At 43.0% G+C, this 20,716-nt stretch overlaps 1 protein-coding gene across 1 annotated transcript in view; it reads left to right on the top strand.

The window, feature by feature from the left end:
• Positions 1-3,748: 3,748 nt before the first annotated feature.
• The window catches only part of CHRNA9 (cholinergic receptor nicotinic alpha 9 subunit), a 38,837-nt gene continuing 21,869 nt past the window's right edge, over positions 3,749-20,716 (top strand). The window contains exon 1 of the mRNA XM_082243498.1: positions 3,749-3,994. Within this exon, the coding sequence (XP_082099624.1) occupies positions 3,928-3,994 (67 nt within the window). The 5' untranslated portion in view covers positions 3,749-3,927. The remainder of the gene's footprint in view (positions 3,995-20,716) is intronic.

The raw sequence follows: 20,716 nt of genomic DNA, 5'->3' as shown, positions 1-20,716 counted from the left end.
TCTCTCCAAGGCCACAATGAAAAATAACATATAACCAACCTATTGGCATACAGTCCTTCTGCAGAGAGACCTCAGTAATGCTGAAGTTTACTTTATAGTGTGCTCTGTTTTTTGTCCTTTTTTTTTAAAATCTGTAAAGTACAGGGTGTATAGAGCCGATATATAAAGCCTACTTTACGATCCACTTAACCCTCTTTGGAGTGTGGTTTTAGCCCAGACAGTAGGCCTGAAATCATAGTGATGAAGACACATAACACAATGCCTGTACCCTTAGGCTGGCCATACACCATTCAAATCTTGGCTGGTTCTGCAGGAACAGGCTGAGATTCGAACCGTTAATGGGCATGCTGAATGTACCAACCAGCCTACCATATTCCCCCCGCGATTAGCACTAGAGTCTGCAAAAAAGCCACTAGCCATAATCACTGTCTTCTCTTGGCGGTAATGGCTACCTCCGCCCATACCCGATGGGAGAAGACGATGGCCCAGCCTGTCTGTGTTGATGGGGGAATCGAGCGGATTTCTTTCCTGCAAGCCGTGGTTGCAGGAAAGAAATGTGCTCCATGTATGGCCAGCTTCAGTGGCGGCTGGTGCTCCATGGGCCCGGGGGGGGGGGGGGAGCGACAGACGGACCGCACCATAACCCCTCCGCACGGACTACACCAGCCCGCGCACCATACCCCCCCCCCTCCCGGGTCGCCAGCTCACTCACCGTGAACATGTGGAGGTCTGCTGTCCATAAAGATCGACCAATGTGGTTTTAGATGCATACAGGATTTCATAGAGCCAGATTTCTCGACATGTTTCGCCATGGCGGTTTACTCCCCATCCGGGGAAGGTGGAGGTACTATTTCTGGCACACATTTCGAGCAATCAGAGGCTTTACCACATCTACAGGCTGTCTGCCTGCCTTGACATGGTTTATGCTTTCAATACCTTTTCCAAGTCTTTCCAGGCCTCTGACTCCACCTTCCCCATCATCAAATTTTGGCTATGTTTTTTACCATATTGATTTACAGACAGAATACAGAGCAATTAATTACTAGCTCCAGAAGAAGCTTCAAAGTGAAACATGTCGAGCAATCTGGCTTTATGAAATTCTGTATGAATCTATAACCACATCGGTCGATCTTTGTGGACGGCAGCTCACACTCCTGTCATCTCTAACGGATCATCTCGATGTGAAGTACCAAATACTTAAGCTCTTATTGGTTGTTTTATTACTTCACCATTACTGTTCATGATGAACATTATACACATTGACGCCTTTTTTTTGAGGCGATGCATTTATGTCTTTTTTCTTTTTTGTCTTTTTTTGTGTTTTAAGATGTAAATCAATAAAATTGTTATGTTTTAATGCATCCAGTGCCTTTAAAGTCCATGTTTCTCCAATATTAGGTCCAATCCTATATAACCTAGTTAACCAGAATCCACTTCCCCAGATAACTTGACAAGGGTGAAGCTATTTGCAATCTTCAGAGAAATAAAATATGACCACAGAACAGAAAACTTGTTCAAAGCTGTGAAACATACAAAAAGTAGGCAGGTTACTGAATACAAGTCTAATGTGGATACAAACAATAGCAATGTTGAAGTCATTACCATGGAAGTCAAGTTAAAGATGTGAACACAAAATAAAAAATGACGGGGAAGGCTAGCATAGGGTGGAGCCCTTTCACTTTTTCTCTTCTTCTAAAGTCACATTGTTTCAGCTGTATGCCATAAAGAATGAGATGTTTATGATGCAACCTAGAAAGTTGTACAATCACAGTGTCAAGAAAACACCCCAAAATTAAATTTTCCCTCTACATGAACAAACAACTTCTTCCACTTGTTATAATTGCACCAATGATCTTACCAGGAAAAAAGTGACACCTTAAGCAGCAACAAATAAAGCTAAGCCCAAATAGAGACCCTTTCCCATACTTTTTGATAATTTTAATGCACATTAGCACAGTAAAATACCCAATATAAAAGACAATGGTACCCCAAGTAAAAAGATACCAAACATGTCACACTTTAAAATTGCATATGCCTGTGGAAGGGCACCAAACTACAGTACCAAAAAACCTCCCTAGGTGACACTTTACAGGTTACCAGTTTAGAGTTACACAGGAAATCTGGAGCTTGAACTATTGCTCTTGCTCTGACGTTTGTGGTGATACCTCACATGTGTGATGTGGTGGGACTGACGCACACGTGCACATTTGCCTGCGAGCAAAGGGGAGGGGGGGGGATAGGGCCCGCTTTAAACATTTTTTTTAAATTATTATTTATTTTATTTACATGTTTTACACTGTCTCTTTATTTATTTTTTGATAATTTTATTGCTATCCCAAGGGATAAAAAACTTCCCTTGAGATAGCATGAACTAGGTCGTCTTTCAGGAGAGATCTGAGGTCTATTTGATCCCAGATTTCTCTTCTGGCCTCCAAGATTCATTTGATCAGATGTTTGTACAAGCTGATAATTGTTTGTAAAGAACAATTTAAAACCGGAAGTGACAAAATCCTTGTTGCTTCCGATTTCTGACATCACACAGTGAAAGGAAAAACACCATTTCCTATCACTGTGTTCGAGGAACTGGATGCTGCCGGTCATATCCTTACCGGGCTCTCTGACCCTATGGAAGAGCCCAGTAAAGGCGACGGGGGCCGGGGGAAGGGGGTGGAACCTTCTCAAGCAGCTGTAGAGGGATACTTTGTCAGTGAAGGGAAAAACTGATATGAAATTAAAAATTATATAATATCTTAATCATTGCTGTAGCAATATTAAGTTGGCTATAACCATCTCCACTTTTTTTTAGGTCAGGTAATGATGCTTGATGGCTTCATGGCTCTCTCCAGCAAGGGTCCTTCCCTGTGTACTCTCCTTAGAAAAGCTTCCTCCATCACCGAGCAGGACGACGGCAGGACCACTACCAGCCCAAGTTCATAGCTTCTCCTATCACCAGGCAGGACATTCAGCTCATGTTGGCTTAAACATGGAGCTCCATTCAGCAGTAGCTCTCCAGGCCTCTGCCTGGGGGAAGAGAGAGTTCACTAGGCTTGTCCCAAATATTTATATCCTCCCTCAGCATGCACCAGTGGCTATAGACCTCCAACTGGGCTGGCTGAAGGATAAATAAATATTCATAACTCAGCCTTGTCATTAAATCCTGGGATCCAAATGTTTGTGATCGGTCACCACAGAACTATGTAGTAAGCATTGCCTAGTTATATACTATCACAATTTGAGTAGTAGCCCATAAACAATGCAGTTAAGCTGAGTTTTCATTTCTTTGGGATAAAAAAATGGAATTGATATTCCCCCCAAGGACACCCACACCCCCTCCCCACACTCTGAAAAACTTTTCAACAGATTCACAAAAATTGTTTGCTTTTGTATAGTCAGATATTATGCCAAACAATCTAAAATATATATTATGTGGTTTTTCATACATTTTAATTAGTAAATTAAATCATACCAACCTGTCTTCCTGCTCAGGATACTTAACATACACTCTACTAGAGGGTGCAGGACAAGTGGGCTGGCTTTAAAATTGCATGAAAACCTTCATTTCAGTGGCTGGGTGTAATGCATTCTTTATTAGCCATTAAAAAAAGCATGTCATTTCAGCGATACGCCATCTCAACGAACAGGTTGAAACAGTAGAACATGGTGGCTGCTAGTATACTAGTTATCACTGAACCGTGACACTATCAGATCACCTTTTGTAGACTGGTTGCTCAATACCGTATCAGTTTCTCTTTGGCTATAGAGCACTGCATGTTCTTTTTGTACATCTCTGTCATAAATTAGATACCAGGAAAGGCTGCAGTTCCTAGACAACTATTTCAGCATCTTTATTCTTTCATCAACATGAAGTGAGTGAACAATTCAGCTGCTAAATTGCTTCACTATTGTAAAAGAAAGGAAACATACAAGATGAAGACATATTCTGCAGCAATTTGTGGTTTAACTTGGCTTTTCTCAACAATTCTGGACCTGAAAGGTGAGATCAGTTACTGATAATGATTCTTTCTGCTATTTGATCTTGGCCAGGTAATGACCAACGTGTGAGATTTTTGGTAAGCACGAATTGGTATGAAGTGTGAAAGTGAGGTTGCCCACTCTCATAATTTTTTGTTAGGGTATTGAGACATAGAATGGTATAATATGTTTCAAAATGTAGATATGGCATGAACATGTAACACAAGTAGAAAAAGGATACAAATTTACATGACAGAAGTGCAAATGTGGAACATCAACTATACATACCAGGGAAGTGCATGGCCAAGCCTTCTATGTATAGATTGTATTTCCAATAAATATCTGTGCAATCTTAAAATATATATAATCTACAGCAGATTTCTCCAAACGTTCTAAACAAAGGGCCAGTCTATTGTCCTTCAGACTTTAAGGAGGCCGGACTGTGGCCATCTGGAGTATCATTGGTGTCATTAGTAGAAATTGTGCCCCATTATTGGTGTCATTGGACCCCATTGTTGATGTCATTGGGAGGAACTGTGCCTTATCCTTGGAGTCATTGGTTGGAATTGTGCCCAATCATTTGTGTCATTAGGAGGAATTGTGCCCCATTGTTGGTATCTTAGGGAGGAACTGTGCCCCATCGTTGATGTCATTATTGGGAATTGTGCCCCATCATTGGTCTCATTGCCAGGCCCCACTGTCATTGTGCCTCATTGTTTGTGTCATTGGAAGGAATTGTGCCCCATCACTGGTGACATTGTGCCCCATTGTTAGTGTCTTTAGGAGGAAATGTGCCCAATCATTGGTGTTATTGATCGGAATTGTGCCCCATCATTGATTTCATTGGCCGGAATTGAGCTCCTTCGTAGGTGTCAAGTATAAAAAAAAAAAGAATACCCCAATGGTAGGAGCAAGCAAAGGGCTGCATCAGGCCCCTGGGCCGCAGTTTGTAGACTACTGATATACAGCTTTTTGAAGCTTTCATACCGAATACCGAATACTGCAGGTTTGTATTCATTAACGCATCATTACATGTATTTTTAAGGAAAGTAGTAGAAATATCAGAATTTTACCTTTTATCAGCGTGTTGTCCATGTACAGCAGAGCTTAGAATGGTGGAGGGAGAAGCAGCAAAAAGGAGCCAAAAAAGGCTCATATGCACACAAAGGGACATACTGTGCCTTGCGAAAGTATTCGGCCCCCTTGAACCTTGCGACCTTTTGCCACATTTCAGGCTTCAAACATAAAGATATAAAACTGTAATTTTTTGTGAAGAATCAACAACAAGTGGGACACAATAATGAAGTGGAACAAAATTCATTGGATATTTCAAACTTTTTTAACAAATAAAAAACTGAAAAATTGGGCGTGCAAAATTATTCAGCTCCTTTACTTTCAGTGCAGCAAACTCTCTCCAGAAGTTCAGTGAGGATCTCTGAATGATCCAATGTTGACCTAAATGACTAATGATGATAAATAGAATCCACCTCTGTGTAATCAAGTCTCCGTATAAATGCTCCTGCACTGTGATAGTCTCAGAGGTCCGTTTAAAGCGCAGAGAGCATCATGAAGAACAAGGAACACACCAGGCAGGTCCGAGATACTGTTGTGGAGAAGTTTAAAGCCGGATTTGGATACAAAAAGATTTCCCAAGCTTTAAACATCCCAAGGAGCACTGTGCAAGCGATAATATTGAAATGGAAGGAGTATCAGACCACTGCAAATCTACGAAGACTTGGCCGTCCCTCTAAACTTTCAGCTCATACAAGGAGAAGACGGATCAGAGATGCAGTGAAGAGGCCCATGATCACTCTGGATGAACTGCAGAGATCTACAGCTGAGGTGGGAGACTCTGTCCATAGGACAACAAACAGTCATATACTGCACAAATCTGGCCTTTATGGAAGAGTGGCAAGAAGAAAGCCATTTCTTAAAGATATCCATAAAAAGTGTCGTTTAACGTTTGCCACAAGCCACCTGGGAGACACACCAACATGTGGAAGAAGGTGCTCTGGTCAGATGAAACCAAAATCAAACTTTTTGGCAACAATGCAAAACGTTATGTTTGGCGTAAAAGCAACACAGCTCGTCATCCTGAACACACCATACCCACTGTCAAACATGGTGGCGGCAGCATCATGGTTTGGGCCTGCTTTTCTTCAGCAGGGACAGGGAAGATGGTTAAAATTGATGGGAAGATGGATGGAGCCAAATACAGGACCATTCTGGAAGAAAACCTGATGGAGTCTGCAAAAGACCTGAGACTGGGCAGAGATTTGTCTTCCAACAAGACAATGATCCAAAACATAAAGCAAAATCTACAATGGAATGGTTCACAAATAAACATATCCAGGTGTTAGAATGGCCAAGTCAAAGTCCAGACCTGAATCCAATTGAGAATCTCTGGAAAGAACTGAAAACTGCTGTTCACAAGAGCTCTCCATCCAACCTCACTGAGCTCGAGCTGTTTTGCAAGGAGGAATGGGCAAAAATTTCAGTCTCTCGATGTGCAAAACTGATAGAGACATACCCTAAGCGACTTACAGCTGTAATCGCAGCAAAAGGTGGATGTACAAAGTATTACCTTAAGGGGGTTGAATAATTTTGCATGCTCAATTTTTCAGTTTTTTATTTGTTAAAAAAGTTTGAAATATCCGATAAATTTCATTCCACTTCATGATTGTGTCCCACTTGTTGTTGATTCTTCACAAAAAATTACAGTTTTATATCTTTATGTTTGAAGCCTGAAATGTGGCAAAAGGTCGCAAAGTTCAAGGGGGCCGAATACTTTCGCAAGGCACTGTACTGACAGGAGGAGAGAGTAGAGTGACACAGAATTGAGCTCACCAGCCTGCTATATTTCCTTTCACTGCTCATTTACAGGAGGGATAAAACTGGTAAATGTTACTGCACAGCACAGAAAAATTAGGCCTTTCAAGACAGGGCTATGCTATTTGGCAGAGCTGTGTAAATGACATGACTGGGTGAAAATAAATACAATAACATTTTACAGGTAAGCTGTTTGCCTTGCAGTTCAGCTTTAAAAGAGGTTCTTTGGAAGTTATGGGAAGCACCTGGAGCTAAATGGGATGAATAAAATGATTCATGTTTAGGGTAGTGTTTCACATTTAGGACTAAGCAGTGATTAATGCAATATCAAATGACGAATGACTAAAAACATCCTATTGCTTTCATGTCCACATTCTCTAATAGCAATAATGTGCTAGTAGGACAGTATGATTGCAGCAGTGACACGTATGTACACTTTCCCATTTCTATGAAACATGCTTTAAAAGTATAAGTTTACCTTTAACAAAAAATGAAAGGGTGAAACCAACACCCTACCTACACCCTCTCCACTCCCCCATCCCTGCTGCACTTACCTCCATGGGTGATTAGCTGTCATTGCCCGCACAGCTGGTGCAGCGTTCCAAGGATTTGAAAGCCCCATTCTTTTTCCCCTTCTTCCCTTAGTGCTTCTGGGACAGAGTGGAGAGATTCTGATTGGTCATTTGCTTCTGAGACAAACTTATAGATCTGCATATAGCAAACCTCATGCTCCCTGCCGACTGAATACCACTAGTTCTGACCCAGCAGGGGATGCCTGAGATATTTTCAGAGAGACCACTGCTTTCACACATAGAACAAGGGTCATTATCTTCAGCACACTGGCAAGAGACAGGCTTTTCTACGTAGGTTGCGGCTGCTTTAAAAGAAACAGTAAAGCCTGATAAACACGGGCCGAATATCAGCTGGTATTGGCCAGTTCAACATAAACTCCCCGACATTCAGCCCTGTTACAAATGTGGGAACAACAAAATTAATAATGAGGGTATACTGGACAGCCACTGAAATACCTAATGAATATTTAAAATGAACAGACACACCAAGAGCAGTTTTAATAAAAAGCATTAAACAAAACTTTACTGGACATTAAAATACATAACGTTTCTTACACATAAAAGTGACCATAAACATTAAACACAATACCACGACTTAAACATATGCCCCTATTCCCAATATCCCAAAATTAAAATAATACTTACCTCTGGTAGTTGAATGTCAACAGCTTACACTGGATAGCTTGACAGGACAATAGGAAATCCTGACTGCATGCTTGGTCTTTCCACAGCTCCAAAAAACAGACCATTCCTCATGCTATGGACTCTTTTTATATTATACCAGAGACCACCGACCGGATGTAATCATTCCTCTTGACCACTCACAGGTCATTTTGTGAGTTAGGTCAGCAACACATGGTTGCACTTCCCCCCAAAACCACATGGTCAATTGGATATGCGGCAGCCATCTTTACACACAACGTCAAAGCTCACTAAACCACCTGTGGGTGAGAGATATTATTACAAATGTATGGGAACATTTGTCATGAATCAGTTAAAAAATATCCACAACTGAGACAAGCCCAGATGTATATCAGCCTGTCCGATAGAAGCTGGCTAAACGGCCACCTTCTGTGGAACGGACATGCTGGAAAACCAACATTTGTGAGCGCTGGCTGGTGTGTTCTGGTGGGGTGGAAGTCCTCCTGTCAGAACCCAAAAGCTCAGCGGGCAGATCATTGTACTAACGTCGCATGGTTAGCACAGCAGCTCCTCCTGAGCTCCTCAGTTTTTGCTTTCGTTCAGCCCACTGGGTACTTTAACAGAAAATTGTGCGGTCGTAAACTGTACCAAAATAAAATTGATGTCCTTTTTTCCCACAAATAGAGCTTTCTTTTGGAGCGACATTTCTGAAAAAAAAAAAAATGTAGCAGAAAGTGAAAAAACCTATATTTTTTCACTTTCTGCTACATAACATTCCCAAAAAAAATTTAAAAATCAAAATTTTTCATCCTTTTAGGCCAATTTCTATTCTGCTACATATTTTTGGTAAAAGCAAATCACAATAGGCGTATTTTGATTGGTTTGTGCAAAAGGTATTGCGCCTACAAACTAGGGGAAAGATTTATGTAATTTTTATTTATTTATTTATTTTTACTAGTATTGGCGGCGAACTGTGATTTTTGCGGCGTACAAATCGGACCCCTAACTGACATTTCTGACACTTTTGGGGGGACCAGTGACATTACTACACTAATCAGTGCTAAAAATATGCACTGTTACTGTAATAATGGCATTGGCAGGGAAGAGGTTAACTTAGAGGTGATCAAAGGGTTAAATGTGAGCCTAGGGGAGTGTTTTCTAACTGTGGGGGGGGGAGACTTGTGGAATGATCATAGAGACCTGTGATCCTATATAGAAGGACCACAGGTGCTCTGTGATCACTTCAGAGAGAAGAACGGTCAGCTGTGTTCTTCTCTCTAAGCAGAGTGCGATCGCAGGTGCCCGACCCCATGCACCTTCAGTCGTTCTAGGAGCATAAATTACACATATAATCTCATTACTACCTATCACACTTTTAAAGGCCCTGGAGCACCAGGACCAGCACCAGGACAAACACCCACAAAATTACCCCATTTTAGAAAGCAAACACCCCAACGTATATTCTATGAGGCATGGGCTGCAGATAGGTAATCAGGCACTCTAAATTGGGGAAGATGGTTACTCAGGTACTCTAAAGGGCTGCAGATAGGTACTTAGGTACTCTAAAGGGCTGCAGATAGGTACTTGGGTACTCTGATGGGCTGGAGACAGGTACTTGGGTACTTTGATGGACTGGAGACAGGTACTTGGGTACTCTGCTGGGCTGCAGATAGGTACTTGGGTACTTTGATGAGCTGGAGACAGGTACTCGGGTACTCTGATGGGCTACAGATAGGTACTCGGGTACTCTGATGGGCTGCAGATAGGTACTTGGGTACTCTGGGCTGGAGTCAGGTACTTGGGTACTCTGGGCTAGAGATGGGTAATCTGATGGGTTGGAGACAGGTACTCAGGTACTCTGGGCTTAAGACAGGTACTCGGGTATTCTGATGGGCTGCAGATAAGTACTCGGGTACTCTGAAGGGCTGCAGAGAAGTACTCGTGTACTCTGATGGGTTGCAGATAGGTACTCGGGTACTCTGGGCTGGAGACAGGTACTTGGGTACTCTGATGGGTTAGAGACAGGTACTCGGGTACTTTGGTCTGGAAACAGGTACTCAGGTACTCTGATGGTCTGCAGATAGGTACTCAGGTACTCTGATGGGCTGCAGATAGGTACTCGGGTACTCTGGGTTGGAGACAGGTACTTGGGTACTCTGATGGGCTGCAGATAGGTACTCGGTATTCTGAGGGGTGGTGACAGGTACTCGGGTAATCTGAGGGGTGGTGACAGGTACTCGGGTACTCTTATGGGCTGGAGACAGGTACTCGGGTACTCTGATTGCATGGAGACAGGTACTTGGGTACTCTGATGGGCTACAGATAGGTACTCTGTATTCTGAGGGGTGGTGACAGGTACTCAGGTATTCTGAGGAGTTGTGACGGGTACTCTGATGGGCTCTGACAGGTACTCTGATGGACTGAAGACAGGTCCTCTTTATTGCTGGGGGTAATCTCTGTATGTTTTATTTTGCACTGTAATCCCTAACTGTCTGTCACCGCAATCTCCTCCTCACACACAGGATCAGTGTGTGAGGAGGAGAACCTGGTAACAGGCAGTTACCAGGTGTGTTGATATTTGTGACCGGCTGTGATTGGACACAGCCGGTCACCTGGTAAAGAGTCAATTTCATTGGCTCCTTATCCTGATCGGGGATGGGCTGGGTCAGAGTAACACGCCTCATCCCCGATCGCTGCGCTGCGTGTCCCCTGAGAGAGGTAGTGTTACTGCCGGTAACATTTTACAATTTGCCGGTAGGGAGGGGATTAAGGGGATAAAACCTTCCGTGGCTTAAGTGGCTAAAGTGTTTACCAGGCTTGAGACTTTGCACACCGATTGTTTTAATGCACTTGGAATGTATTTAGCGGATCTACACTGAAAGTTCAGTTGGGCTTCAAATCACAGAATTTATTATACAGTATATTCAAAAAGTTCCACATAACAACTTTGCATTAAAATCAAGTCAGTGATTTGCCAGTGGAATGTGAATGGGATGATGCTTAGATTCATCATGCATGCTTTTTTAACTGCCTGTATCCAGTTGAACCCACTGAAGAGTAGGGTTGCCACCTCATCCCTTTAATCCAGGACACATATTAATTACACAGGTTCTGAGCCTAATTTAATGCACATAAGGGTCCTTTCACATGAGCGGTGCGCCCAGCCGACTCAGTTTTTCTCAGCAGGGATCGATCCACCGATCCCCGCTGAGCAGGCGGATGACAGATCTGTCTCCGCTTACTTTGCAGAGACGGAGCTGTCAGGGCCCTGCTCTCCTCTATGGAAGATCAGATGAAAATGGACCGCCTGTCCATTTTCATCCGATCCTATCTGATCCGATCCGATCCGCCAGACGGATGGAAAATAGGGTTTCCATACTTCTGGATTTCACGGACAGGATCGGATCGGATAGCAGCGGGTGTCAACGCTGACATCCGCTGCTCCATAGGGGTGCATGGAGCATCCGATCAGGTCTGCCTTAAACACTGACAGGCAGACGGAAAGCCTGTGTGAAAGGGGCCTAAGGCACTAAGTGAGTTTAATTACCACCTTAATCAGCCACAGAACCTGTGTAATTATTACGTGTCCTGGTTTAAAGGGATGAGAGAGTGGAAAAGCATTATGTAGTAGGGATCGACAGATTATCGGCAAGGCCGATATACCGAGAGGCGATATGCACTTTCCCCAATATATCAGTATAGGCCCCGATATTGGCCAATATTCCCGATATTTTCGTGACGTCATTCTGCCTTCTTAGGCCGCCTCCCTCGCCTTGGACAGCCTCATCTGGAGTCGGGACTAGTCTCGCAGGAGTGTATCACAGCCATACACCCACCCACAGCAGCCCGGTCCCAGCCAGCCAGCCACACCCACAGGCCCTGTACCAGCCAGCCACAGGCACTGTACCAGCGAGCCAGCCACAAACAGACCCTGTACCAGCCAGCCACCCACAGGCCCTGTACAAGCCAGCCACAGGCACTGTACCAGACAGCCAGCCAGCCACCCACAGGCCCTGTACCAGCCAGCCACTCACATCCCCTGTGCCAGCCACCCATCACAGCGTGCCAGCCAGCCAGCCACCCACCACAGGGTGCCAGCAAGTCAGCCATTAAGCATTAAACAAAAATTAACATGTTCAGTACCAGATTTTTTGTCAAAAATTATCTTTATTTTTCAAAACTTTTAATGTACAAAACATCGGCCATGTATAACATGTTATTTTTCCAAGTGCATCCAAAGATCCCTAACCTAACCTCTAAAATTTCAAGAGGACATTATCACAGCCCTTCTCTATCCCTATGGCTATGCCCCTGAACAAATTTGCTCCGATACATTAGCCAGACTTCATGAAAGGCACTTCCCGGACATCCTCCCTTCTACCCACACAGGCTGCAAACCCCCAAAAAAATGTTGTGTATGTTCAAGTAGAGGAATTTGCGTGACAACCGATACTACTGTCCCCAATGTCCCTCCCAGCCAGGCCTCTGTATTGGAGAGTGCTATCGAATTTATCACACTTCACTACACTATTAGTGAAGTAAAGACATTTTTCCAGTATTCATTATCTGCTATTTCTGTGTATGACCCGGACTGTTTATCGACTATGATGTGTAGATATTTTTCCAGTTTACGCTATTTCTGTGTATGACTCGGACTGTTTATCGACTATGCCTCTGCCAATCATGTTTCTGCCTTATACGTGAATTGACCTTGGCCTGTTAAATGACCATTCTTTTTGCCTGCCTCCTGAACTGATAGTTTGCCCTGCCATTGTATTAGTGGGATTCAAGACCGCACAGGGGTCTCACATATGTGAGGGGCTTCAGAATAGAATTTCCGAGTGGAGAAAACTTTTTTCTCTGGGTTTTTGTTTTCTAAGATTAGGGTCTGGAGACTCTGAGGCTTCAAAGAGATTTGGGTGGGGAAGCCTCTATCCAGGTCTTACCTGACCAAGGCCCTAAGCCTTATAGTGCTGCCTGCTGCCACTTGAACTGGCCATGAATCTGCCTGCCACTTGAACTGGCCATACTTCTGCCTGTCCCCTGAACTGGCCATGCCTATGCCTGCTACCTGAACTACTGCCAGGTCTAATACTTTGGAATATCTCTGCCTGCTGCCTGGACAATTCCTGAACAATTCTGTTGGCTGTCTGGATCAATGCTTTTCCTGTGCTGGGACGGTATTTCTGCCTGCTGAAATCACAGGTAATCCTTCTTCTTTTTTTTTTTTTTTCTACCCTTTGCTTACAGAATGTATTTTGTGGTGTAATTCTTGGTAAGTACATGCTATATGTTAGAAGGTGCTACTTGCATGTTGGGCCTATGTATGTGGACAGTCTCACACATGTGGTATCGCCATACTCAGGAGGAGTAGTATAATTATTTTTAGGGTGTCATTCTTGGTATGTACATGCTATGTGTGAAAAATATTTTGCAAATTGACAATTTTGTGTTAAAAAAAATGTTTTAATTTTTTTTCCACATTTTCCAAAAACTTTTGTAAAAAAATGACATGTTCAAAAGACTCATTATGTCTCGTAGAATATACATTGGGGTGTTTTCTTTCCAAAATGGGGTCATTTTGTGGGTAATTCCAATGTCCTGGTGCTCCAGGGCCTTCAAAAATGTTATAGATACTCAGGAAATAAAATGTGTAATTTATGCTCCTAGAACACTTGACGGTGCTACTTGGATGTTGGGCCTCCGTATGTGGCCAGGCTGTGGAAAAGCCTAACACATGTGATATCGTCATACTCAGGACGAGCAGCAGAATGTATTTTGGGGTGTAATTTTTGCTGTGTAAATGCTATATATTAGAAATATCTTATAAATTAACAACTTTGTGTAAAAAAAATACATTTTCATTTTCTTTCCACATTTTCCAAAAATTTGTGGAAAAAAATGACATGTTCAAAAGACTCATTATGCCTTTTAGAATATACATTTGGGGTGTTTTCTTTCCAAAATTGGGTAATTTTGTGGGTAATTCCATTGTCCTGGTGCTCCAGGGCCTTCAAAATGTGATAGATACTCAAGAAATGAAATGTGTAATTTATGCCTTTAGAACGCCTGACGGTGCTACTTGGATGTTGGGCCTCTGTATGTGGCCAGGCTATGGAAAAGTATCACATGTGATATCGTCATTAGGGATGATCGAACTTTTGAAAAGTTCGGTTCGACCAGAACACCCGAACTTCACGAAAGTTCGGCCCGGATTTCAGAACCCCATTGAAATCAATGGGACCCGAACTTCTGTAATCAAAAAACACCATTTTTAAGCCCTAAAACCCAATAAATGCCCCTAAAAAGTGCCTAGGGTTCTGGGTCATGCCCCATTAACTATTAATCACACAAAAAAAAGTTCTTAAAAATTGTCATTTTTGATAAAAAAGCCAATTATTGAAAAATTAAAAAAAAAAAAAAAGAGATTTTTTTGATTTTTACTTTGGATTTAGTATCTGTGGGGTCTAAAAGGTGTGCATGTGAAGTTTCAGCTCTGTAGCATGTCCAGAACCATGAAAAAAAAAAGATAATTTTTCAGTAGAACAGGGATGTGGTTCGGGAGCCTCCTTTAACTTTAACACCTATATGATCTTTTTTTCTGGTTCTGGACATGCTACAGAGCTGAAACTTCACAGGTACACCTTTTAGACCCCCCAGACACAAAATCACACAAAAAAAGTTCTTAAAAATTGTCATTTTTGATAAAAAAGCCAATTATTGAAAAATTAAAAAAAAAAAAAAAAAAAGAGATTTTTTTGATTTTTACTTTGGATTTAGTATCTGGGGGGTCTAAAAGGTGTGCATGTGAAGTTTCAGCTCTGTAGCATGTCCAGAACCATGAAAAAAAAAAGATAATTTTTCAGTAGAACAGGGATGTGGTTCGGGAGCCTCCTTTAACTTTAACACCTATATGATCTTTTTTTCTGGTTCTGGACATGCTACAGAGCTGAAACTTCACAGGTACACCTTTTAGACCCCCCAGACACAAAATCACACAAAAAAAGTTCTTAAAAATTGTCATTTTTGATAAAAAAGCCAATTATTGAAAAATTAAAAAAAAAAAAAAAAAAAGAGATTTTTTGATTTTTACTTTGGATTTAGTATCTGGGGGGTCTAAAAAGTGTGCATGTGAAGTTTCAGCTCTGTAGCATGTCCAGAACCAGAAAAAAAAAGATCGTTTGTATTAGAAAACTTTAAGCACAGGAATATGGCTTCTCTGCTGTAACACCTTGCCGGTTTAATAGCAGGCATTTTTTTGGGTTCTTTGCAGTCAGGAAAAACATCTGAACTTGTGTATAGTAGTACTGTGCACAAGTTCTGATGTTTTGCCTGCCTCCAAAATTCCCCAAAAAATGCCAGCAAAAACACACCTGGGCATTTTTTTTTTTTTGACGCTAGCGTTTTTTTTTGGCATTTTTTGGGGTTCTTTTGAGGCAGGCAAAACATCTGAACATGTGTATAGGGGGGATATATAGACATATATGTCTGAATATATACCCCTAGACATATATAGGTGTGATAGTAGCAGAAATAAATGCTTGCGCTAATGAAATCATTTACAGTAATATATTTCTGCTACTATCACACCTATATATGTCTAGGGGTATATATTCAGACATATATGCCTATATATACACCCTATACACATGTTCAGATGTTTTGCCTGCCTCAAAAGAACCCCAAAAAATGCCAAAAAAAACGCTAGCGTCAAAAAATGCCCAGGTGTGTTTTTGCTGGCATTTTTTGGGGATTTTGGAGGCAGGCAAAACATCAGAACTTGTGCACAGTACCACTATACACAAGTTCAGATGTTTTTCCTGACTGCAAAGAACCCAAAAAAATGCCTGCTATTAAACCGGCAAGGTGTTACAGCAGAGAAGCCATATTCCTGTGCTTAAAGTTTTCTAATACAAACGATCTTTTTTTTTCTGGTTCTGGACATGCTACAGACCTGAAACTTCACATGCACACCTTTTAGACCCCCCAGATACTAAATCCAAAGTAAAAATCAAAAAATCTCTTTTTTTTTTTTTTTTAATTTTTCAATAATTGGCTTTTTTATCAAAAATGACAATTTTTAAGAACTTTTTTTGTGTGATTTTGTGTCTGGGGGGTCTAAAAGGTGTACCTGTGAAGTTTCAGCTCTGTAGCATGTCCAGAACCCCAAAAAAAGATCATATAAGTGTAAAAGAGGGGTCCCACCATCCCTGCTCTACTGAAAAATTATCTTTTTTTCTGGTTCTGGACATGCTACAGAGCTGAAACTTCACAGGTACACTTTTTAGACCCCCCAGACACTAAATCCAAAAAAAGTCATGCCTGCCTCCAAAAATGCCCGATAAATGCAAGAAAAAGCGCCGTAGAGAAGCCGTATTCCTGTTCTAATAAAAATTATAAGAAAATGCTAATTTTTGGGGGGTTCTGGACATGCTACAGAGCTGAAACTTCACATGTACACTTTTTAGACCCCCCAGATACTAAATCCAAAGTAAAAATCAAAAAATCTCTTTTTTTTTTTTTTTTTTTTTTTTTTTAAATTTTTCAATAATTGGCTTTTTTATCAAAAATGACAATTTTTAAGAACTTTTTTTTGTGTGATTTTGTGTCTGGGGGGTCTAAAAGGTGTACCTGTGAAGTTTCAGCTCTGTAGCATGTCCAGAACCCCAAAAAAAGATCATATAAGTGTAAAAGAGGGGTCCCACCATCCCTGCTCTACTGAAAAATTATCTTTTTTTCTAGTTCTGGACATGCTACAGAGCTGAAACTTCACAGGTACACTTTTTAGACCCCCCAGACACTAAATCCAAAAAAAGTCATGCCTGCCTCCAAAAATGCCCGATAAATGCAAGAAAAAGCGCCGTAGAGAAGCCGTATTCCTGTTCTAATAAAAATTATAAGAAAATGCTAATTTTTGGGGGGTTCTGGACATGCTACAGAGCTGAAACTTCACATGTACACTTTTTAGACCCCCCAGATACTAAATCCAAAAAAAGTCATGCCTGCCTCCAAAAATGCCCGATAAATGCAAGAAAAAGCGCCGTAGAGAAGCCGTATTCCTGTTCTAATAAAAATTATAAGAAAATGCTAATTTTTGGGGGGTTCTGGACATGCTACAGAGCTGAAACTTCACATGTACACTTTTTAGACCCCCCAGATACTAAATCCAAAGTAAAAATCAAAAAATCTCTTTTTTTTTTTTTTTTTTAAATTTTTCAATAATTGGCTTTTTTATCAAAAATGACAATTTTTAAGAACTTTTTTTTGTGTGATTTTGTGTCTGGGGGGTCTAAAAGGTGTACCTGTGAAGTTTCAGCTCTGTAGCATGTCCAGAACCCCAAAAAAAGATCATATAAGTGTAAAAGAGGGGTCCCACCATCCCTGCTCTACTGAAAAATTATCTTTTTTTCTGGTTCTGGACATGCTACAGAGCTGAAACTTCACAGGTACACTTTTTAGACCCCCCAGACACTAAATCCAAAAAAAGTCATGCCTGCCTCCAAAAATGCCCGATAAATGCAAGAAAAAGCGCCGTAGAGAAGCCGTATTCCTGTTCTAATAAAAATTATAAGAAAATGCTAATTTTTGGGGGGTTCTGGACATGCTACAGAGCTGAAACTTCACATGTACACTTTTTAGACCCCCCAGATACTAAATCCAAAGTAAAAATCAAAAAATCTCTTTTTTTTTTTTTTTTTTTTTTTTTTAATTTTTCAATAATTGGCTTTTTTATCAAAAATGACAATTTTTAAGAACTTTTTTTGTGTGATTTTGTGTCTGGGGGGTCTAAAAGGTGTACCTGTGAAGTTTCAGCTCTGTAGCATGTCCAGAACCATAAAAAAAAAGATCGTTTGTATTAGAAAACTTTAAGCACAGGAATATGGCTTCTCTGCTGTAACACCTTGCCGGTTTAATAGCAGGCATTTTTTTGGGTTCTTTGCAGTCAGGAAAAACATCTGAACTTGTGTATAGTGGTACTGTGCACAAGTTCTGATTTCCTGACAGACTCCATGGCAGCATACGTATCGGGTTTGGCCCCGCCTCCAAACCTACCCATAGGACCTCACTCCCATAAATCTTTGCTCCTGTTCAGCACACGTGTTCTTTTTTTGTCCTCCAAAGGATTACCTGATATCCTACCTGAAGATGGATTCCGGGTGATGGGTGGCTCTACCAGTCGGGTATGGAGCTCTCCAATAAGCCCCAGCTGCTGCGGGGTATGGAGTAGGGGCGAAGATGTATGCAGCCTTGGCCAAAAAGCCCAGCTGCTGCGGGTGGCCAGTACCCTAAGAATGAGATAAGTCCGGTGTGTGCATCCATCCCTGGTGATCTGCGGTCCGTGAGTACAAAGTCCTCCATGGCAGCTATTTTGTTTATATTATTTGCTTGCTCGTGCCTTATGTCTTACCTGGTTTTTCTCCTGCCTTCCCTGGTGGCTAGTGGTCCGGGGCCGGTCAGCGATTCACTTCCTGACCGGCCTCCGGTGCGCGCTACTGCGCATGTGCGGCGCCTCGGGAACGAGGCTTGGTTCTCGCGCATGCGCAGTGTAAGCACGGCGCATGCGCAGTAAGCTGGCGTCGGTGGCGATCGCTGATGACGTCACCAGGCGCCATATTTAAACCCCAGAGCTGTCAGCAGTGTTGTGTTTGTACACACTGCTGATACTGGGTGTTACACACGAAAATCGTTCGTTTTTTGTGGTCGTTTTGCTGTGCGCTGCCGCTCTGCCTGCTAACCTTGGTTCCTGGTGAGTACTGGCCCCAGTTTGGGAGCAACCCCCCCCCCCCCCCCCCCCCGCTTTGCTGGTTTTTCTGACATGCTGTCCGGCTCATTCTTGTAGGTCAGCATCAGAATGGAAGCTACTTTGCCCTCCGGTGGTCAGCCCGCCCCTAACAGGTATTTGGGGCTTCTTGGTGGGGTTGTGGGTTATAGGGGGTGGGGGTAGGAACTCAAGTGTTCCTAGCTTCCTGTCTGTGTTTTCTGTTTTTTCTCTTGTTCACAGCCCTCCTCGTTCAGAGACTAGGCACTCTTCTCAGAGAAGTGAAAGGCGCTCGAGCTCTCGCCACCGGCACTCTACAGGAAAGTCCCGTTCGGGCTCACATCATCAAAAATCGTCTACTTCAGCCAGCCACGCACGGAGACCTGACAAAGCAGGTTGCAGAGGCTGTGGCGCTAGTGTCCCAGAGAGGAAGCTTTTCTGTGATAGATGTTTCTCCCAGGCTGCGGGAGAAAGGGATACTTCCGATCAGCGCATTGAGGCTTTGGTCAAGAGAGTGGTTAAGGACTCTTTGGCAGAGTTGGGTGTCAGTCGTTCTCAAGACACTGCAACGGCTTCTCCAAGCCCCTCCCCTGTAGCACTACAGGTACAGGAAGATTTCGAGTCGGCCCACACAAGCCATCAGTCGATGCTCTTGTCAGGTAGCGACTCTGAAGATGAGGATCCCTGCTTGGGTTTTGAATATACCTTGGTGCCTTCCCTGGTTAAAGCGGTCAGAGAGACCTTAAATTGGGAAGAGTCAGCTGTTCCCCCTCCCAAGCAGAAGAAGTACTTTAAACAGCTCAATAAGGAGCGTGTTAATTTTCCCTTCCTGGGAGAGTTGGGTGAAATCATCTTGGAGGAGTGGAAAAAGGTGGAACGAAAGAATTCCTTAGTATCCAAGATGGCTAAACTTTACCCCTTCAAAGAGGATGATGTGAAACATCTTGAGTCTCCTCCCCTAGTTGACGCAGCAGTCATGAGACTGGTCAAGCACGTGACCCTTCCCTTAGAGGATACGGTCTCATTTAAAGACCCGTTGGACCGAAGGATGGACTCTGATTTGAAGAGAATCTACCTTACAGCAGGTATGGCCTGTAAGCCAGTCCTGGCTTTAGCTGCTCTATCCAAAGCCATGGAGTCTTGGGCTGATGTGGTAGACGAATCGGTCAGATCGGTTTCGGAGGAGGTGGCCAGAAGCGCTCCAATCCAGGAGCTTAGGCTGGGCGCGTCGTTCCTTGGGGAGGCTTCCATAGACCTGATCCGTCTATTGGCAAGAGTTATGCTGTCCTCGGTCACAGCTAAGAGAGCTCTTTGGCTCCGCCCTTGGGTTGCGGATCCGGCATCAAAGCAAGTTTGGTGCCGTATTCCCTTTGAGGGGTCCTCCCTTTTCGGGAATAAACTTGACGAGGCCATAACCCGGGCCACAGGCGGTAAGTCTGGGTTTCTTCCCCAGGATCGGCGCCAGTTCAACGTCAAGAAAGGACAGCCTACCAGAAAATTTGTGCCTGATCGGGCCAGGGAAGCTCGCTCTTATAGACCTGGTCGGGAGTTCAACCGGAACTGGAGATCCAGGCAGTCTTCCAGGAAAACGACAAAGAATGTCTCCTCGGGGGACCGTGAGCCCACTAAGTCCTTTTGAAGGTGGGCCCGCTCAGACATGTCGGGTGGGTGCGCGTCTACGCTCCTTCCGACATGTCTGGGCGGCTTCGATTCAGGACCCCTGGGCCGTCAGGACGGTGTCTTCAGGCCACAAGTGGGTCTTCAAGGAGAGGCCAGGCTCAAGGTTCCTGCCTACTGCCATACCATGCCTAGAAGAAAGGCGTCAGATTTTGTTTTCTTACGTCGAAGCTCTCATTGCTCAAGGGGCTGTCATCTCCGTTCCAGAGTCCGAGCGAGGCCAAGGAATATATTCTCCGCTCTTTCTGGTCCAAAAGAAGAACGG

Source organism: Pelophylax lessonae (genome assembly GCF_965119305.1).
Source record: "Pelophylax lessonae genome assembly, chromosome: 1".
In the NCBI taxonomy this organism is placed as follows: domain Eukaryota; kingdom Metazoa; phylum Chordata; class Amphibia; order Anura; family Ranidae; genus Pelophylax; species Pelophylax lessonae.
Note: the sequence above shows the minus strand (reverse complement) of the source record. Positions and strands in the feature narration are given on the sequence as shown.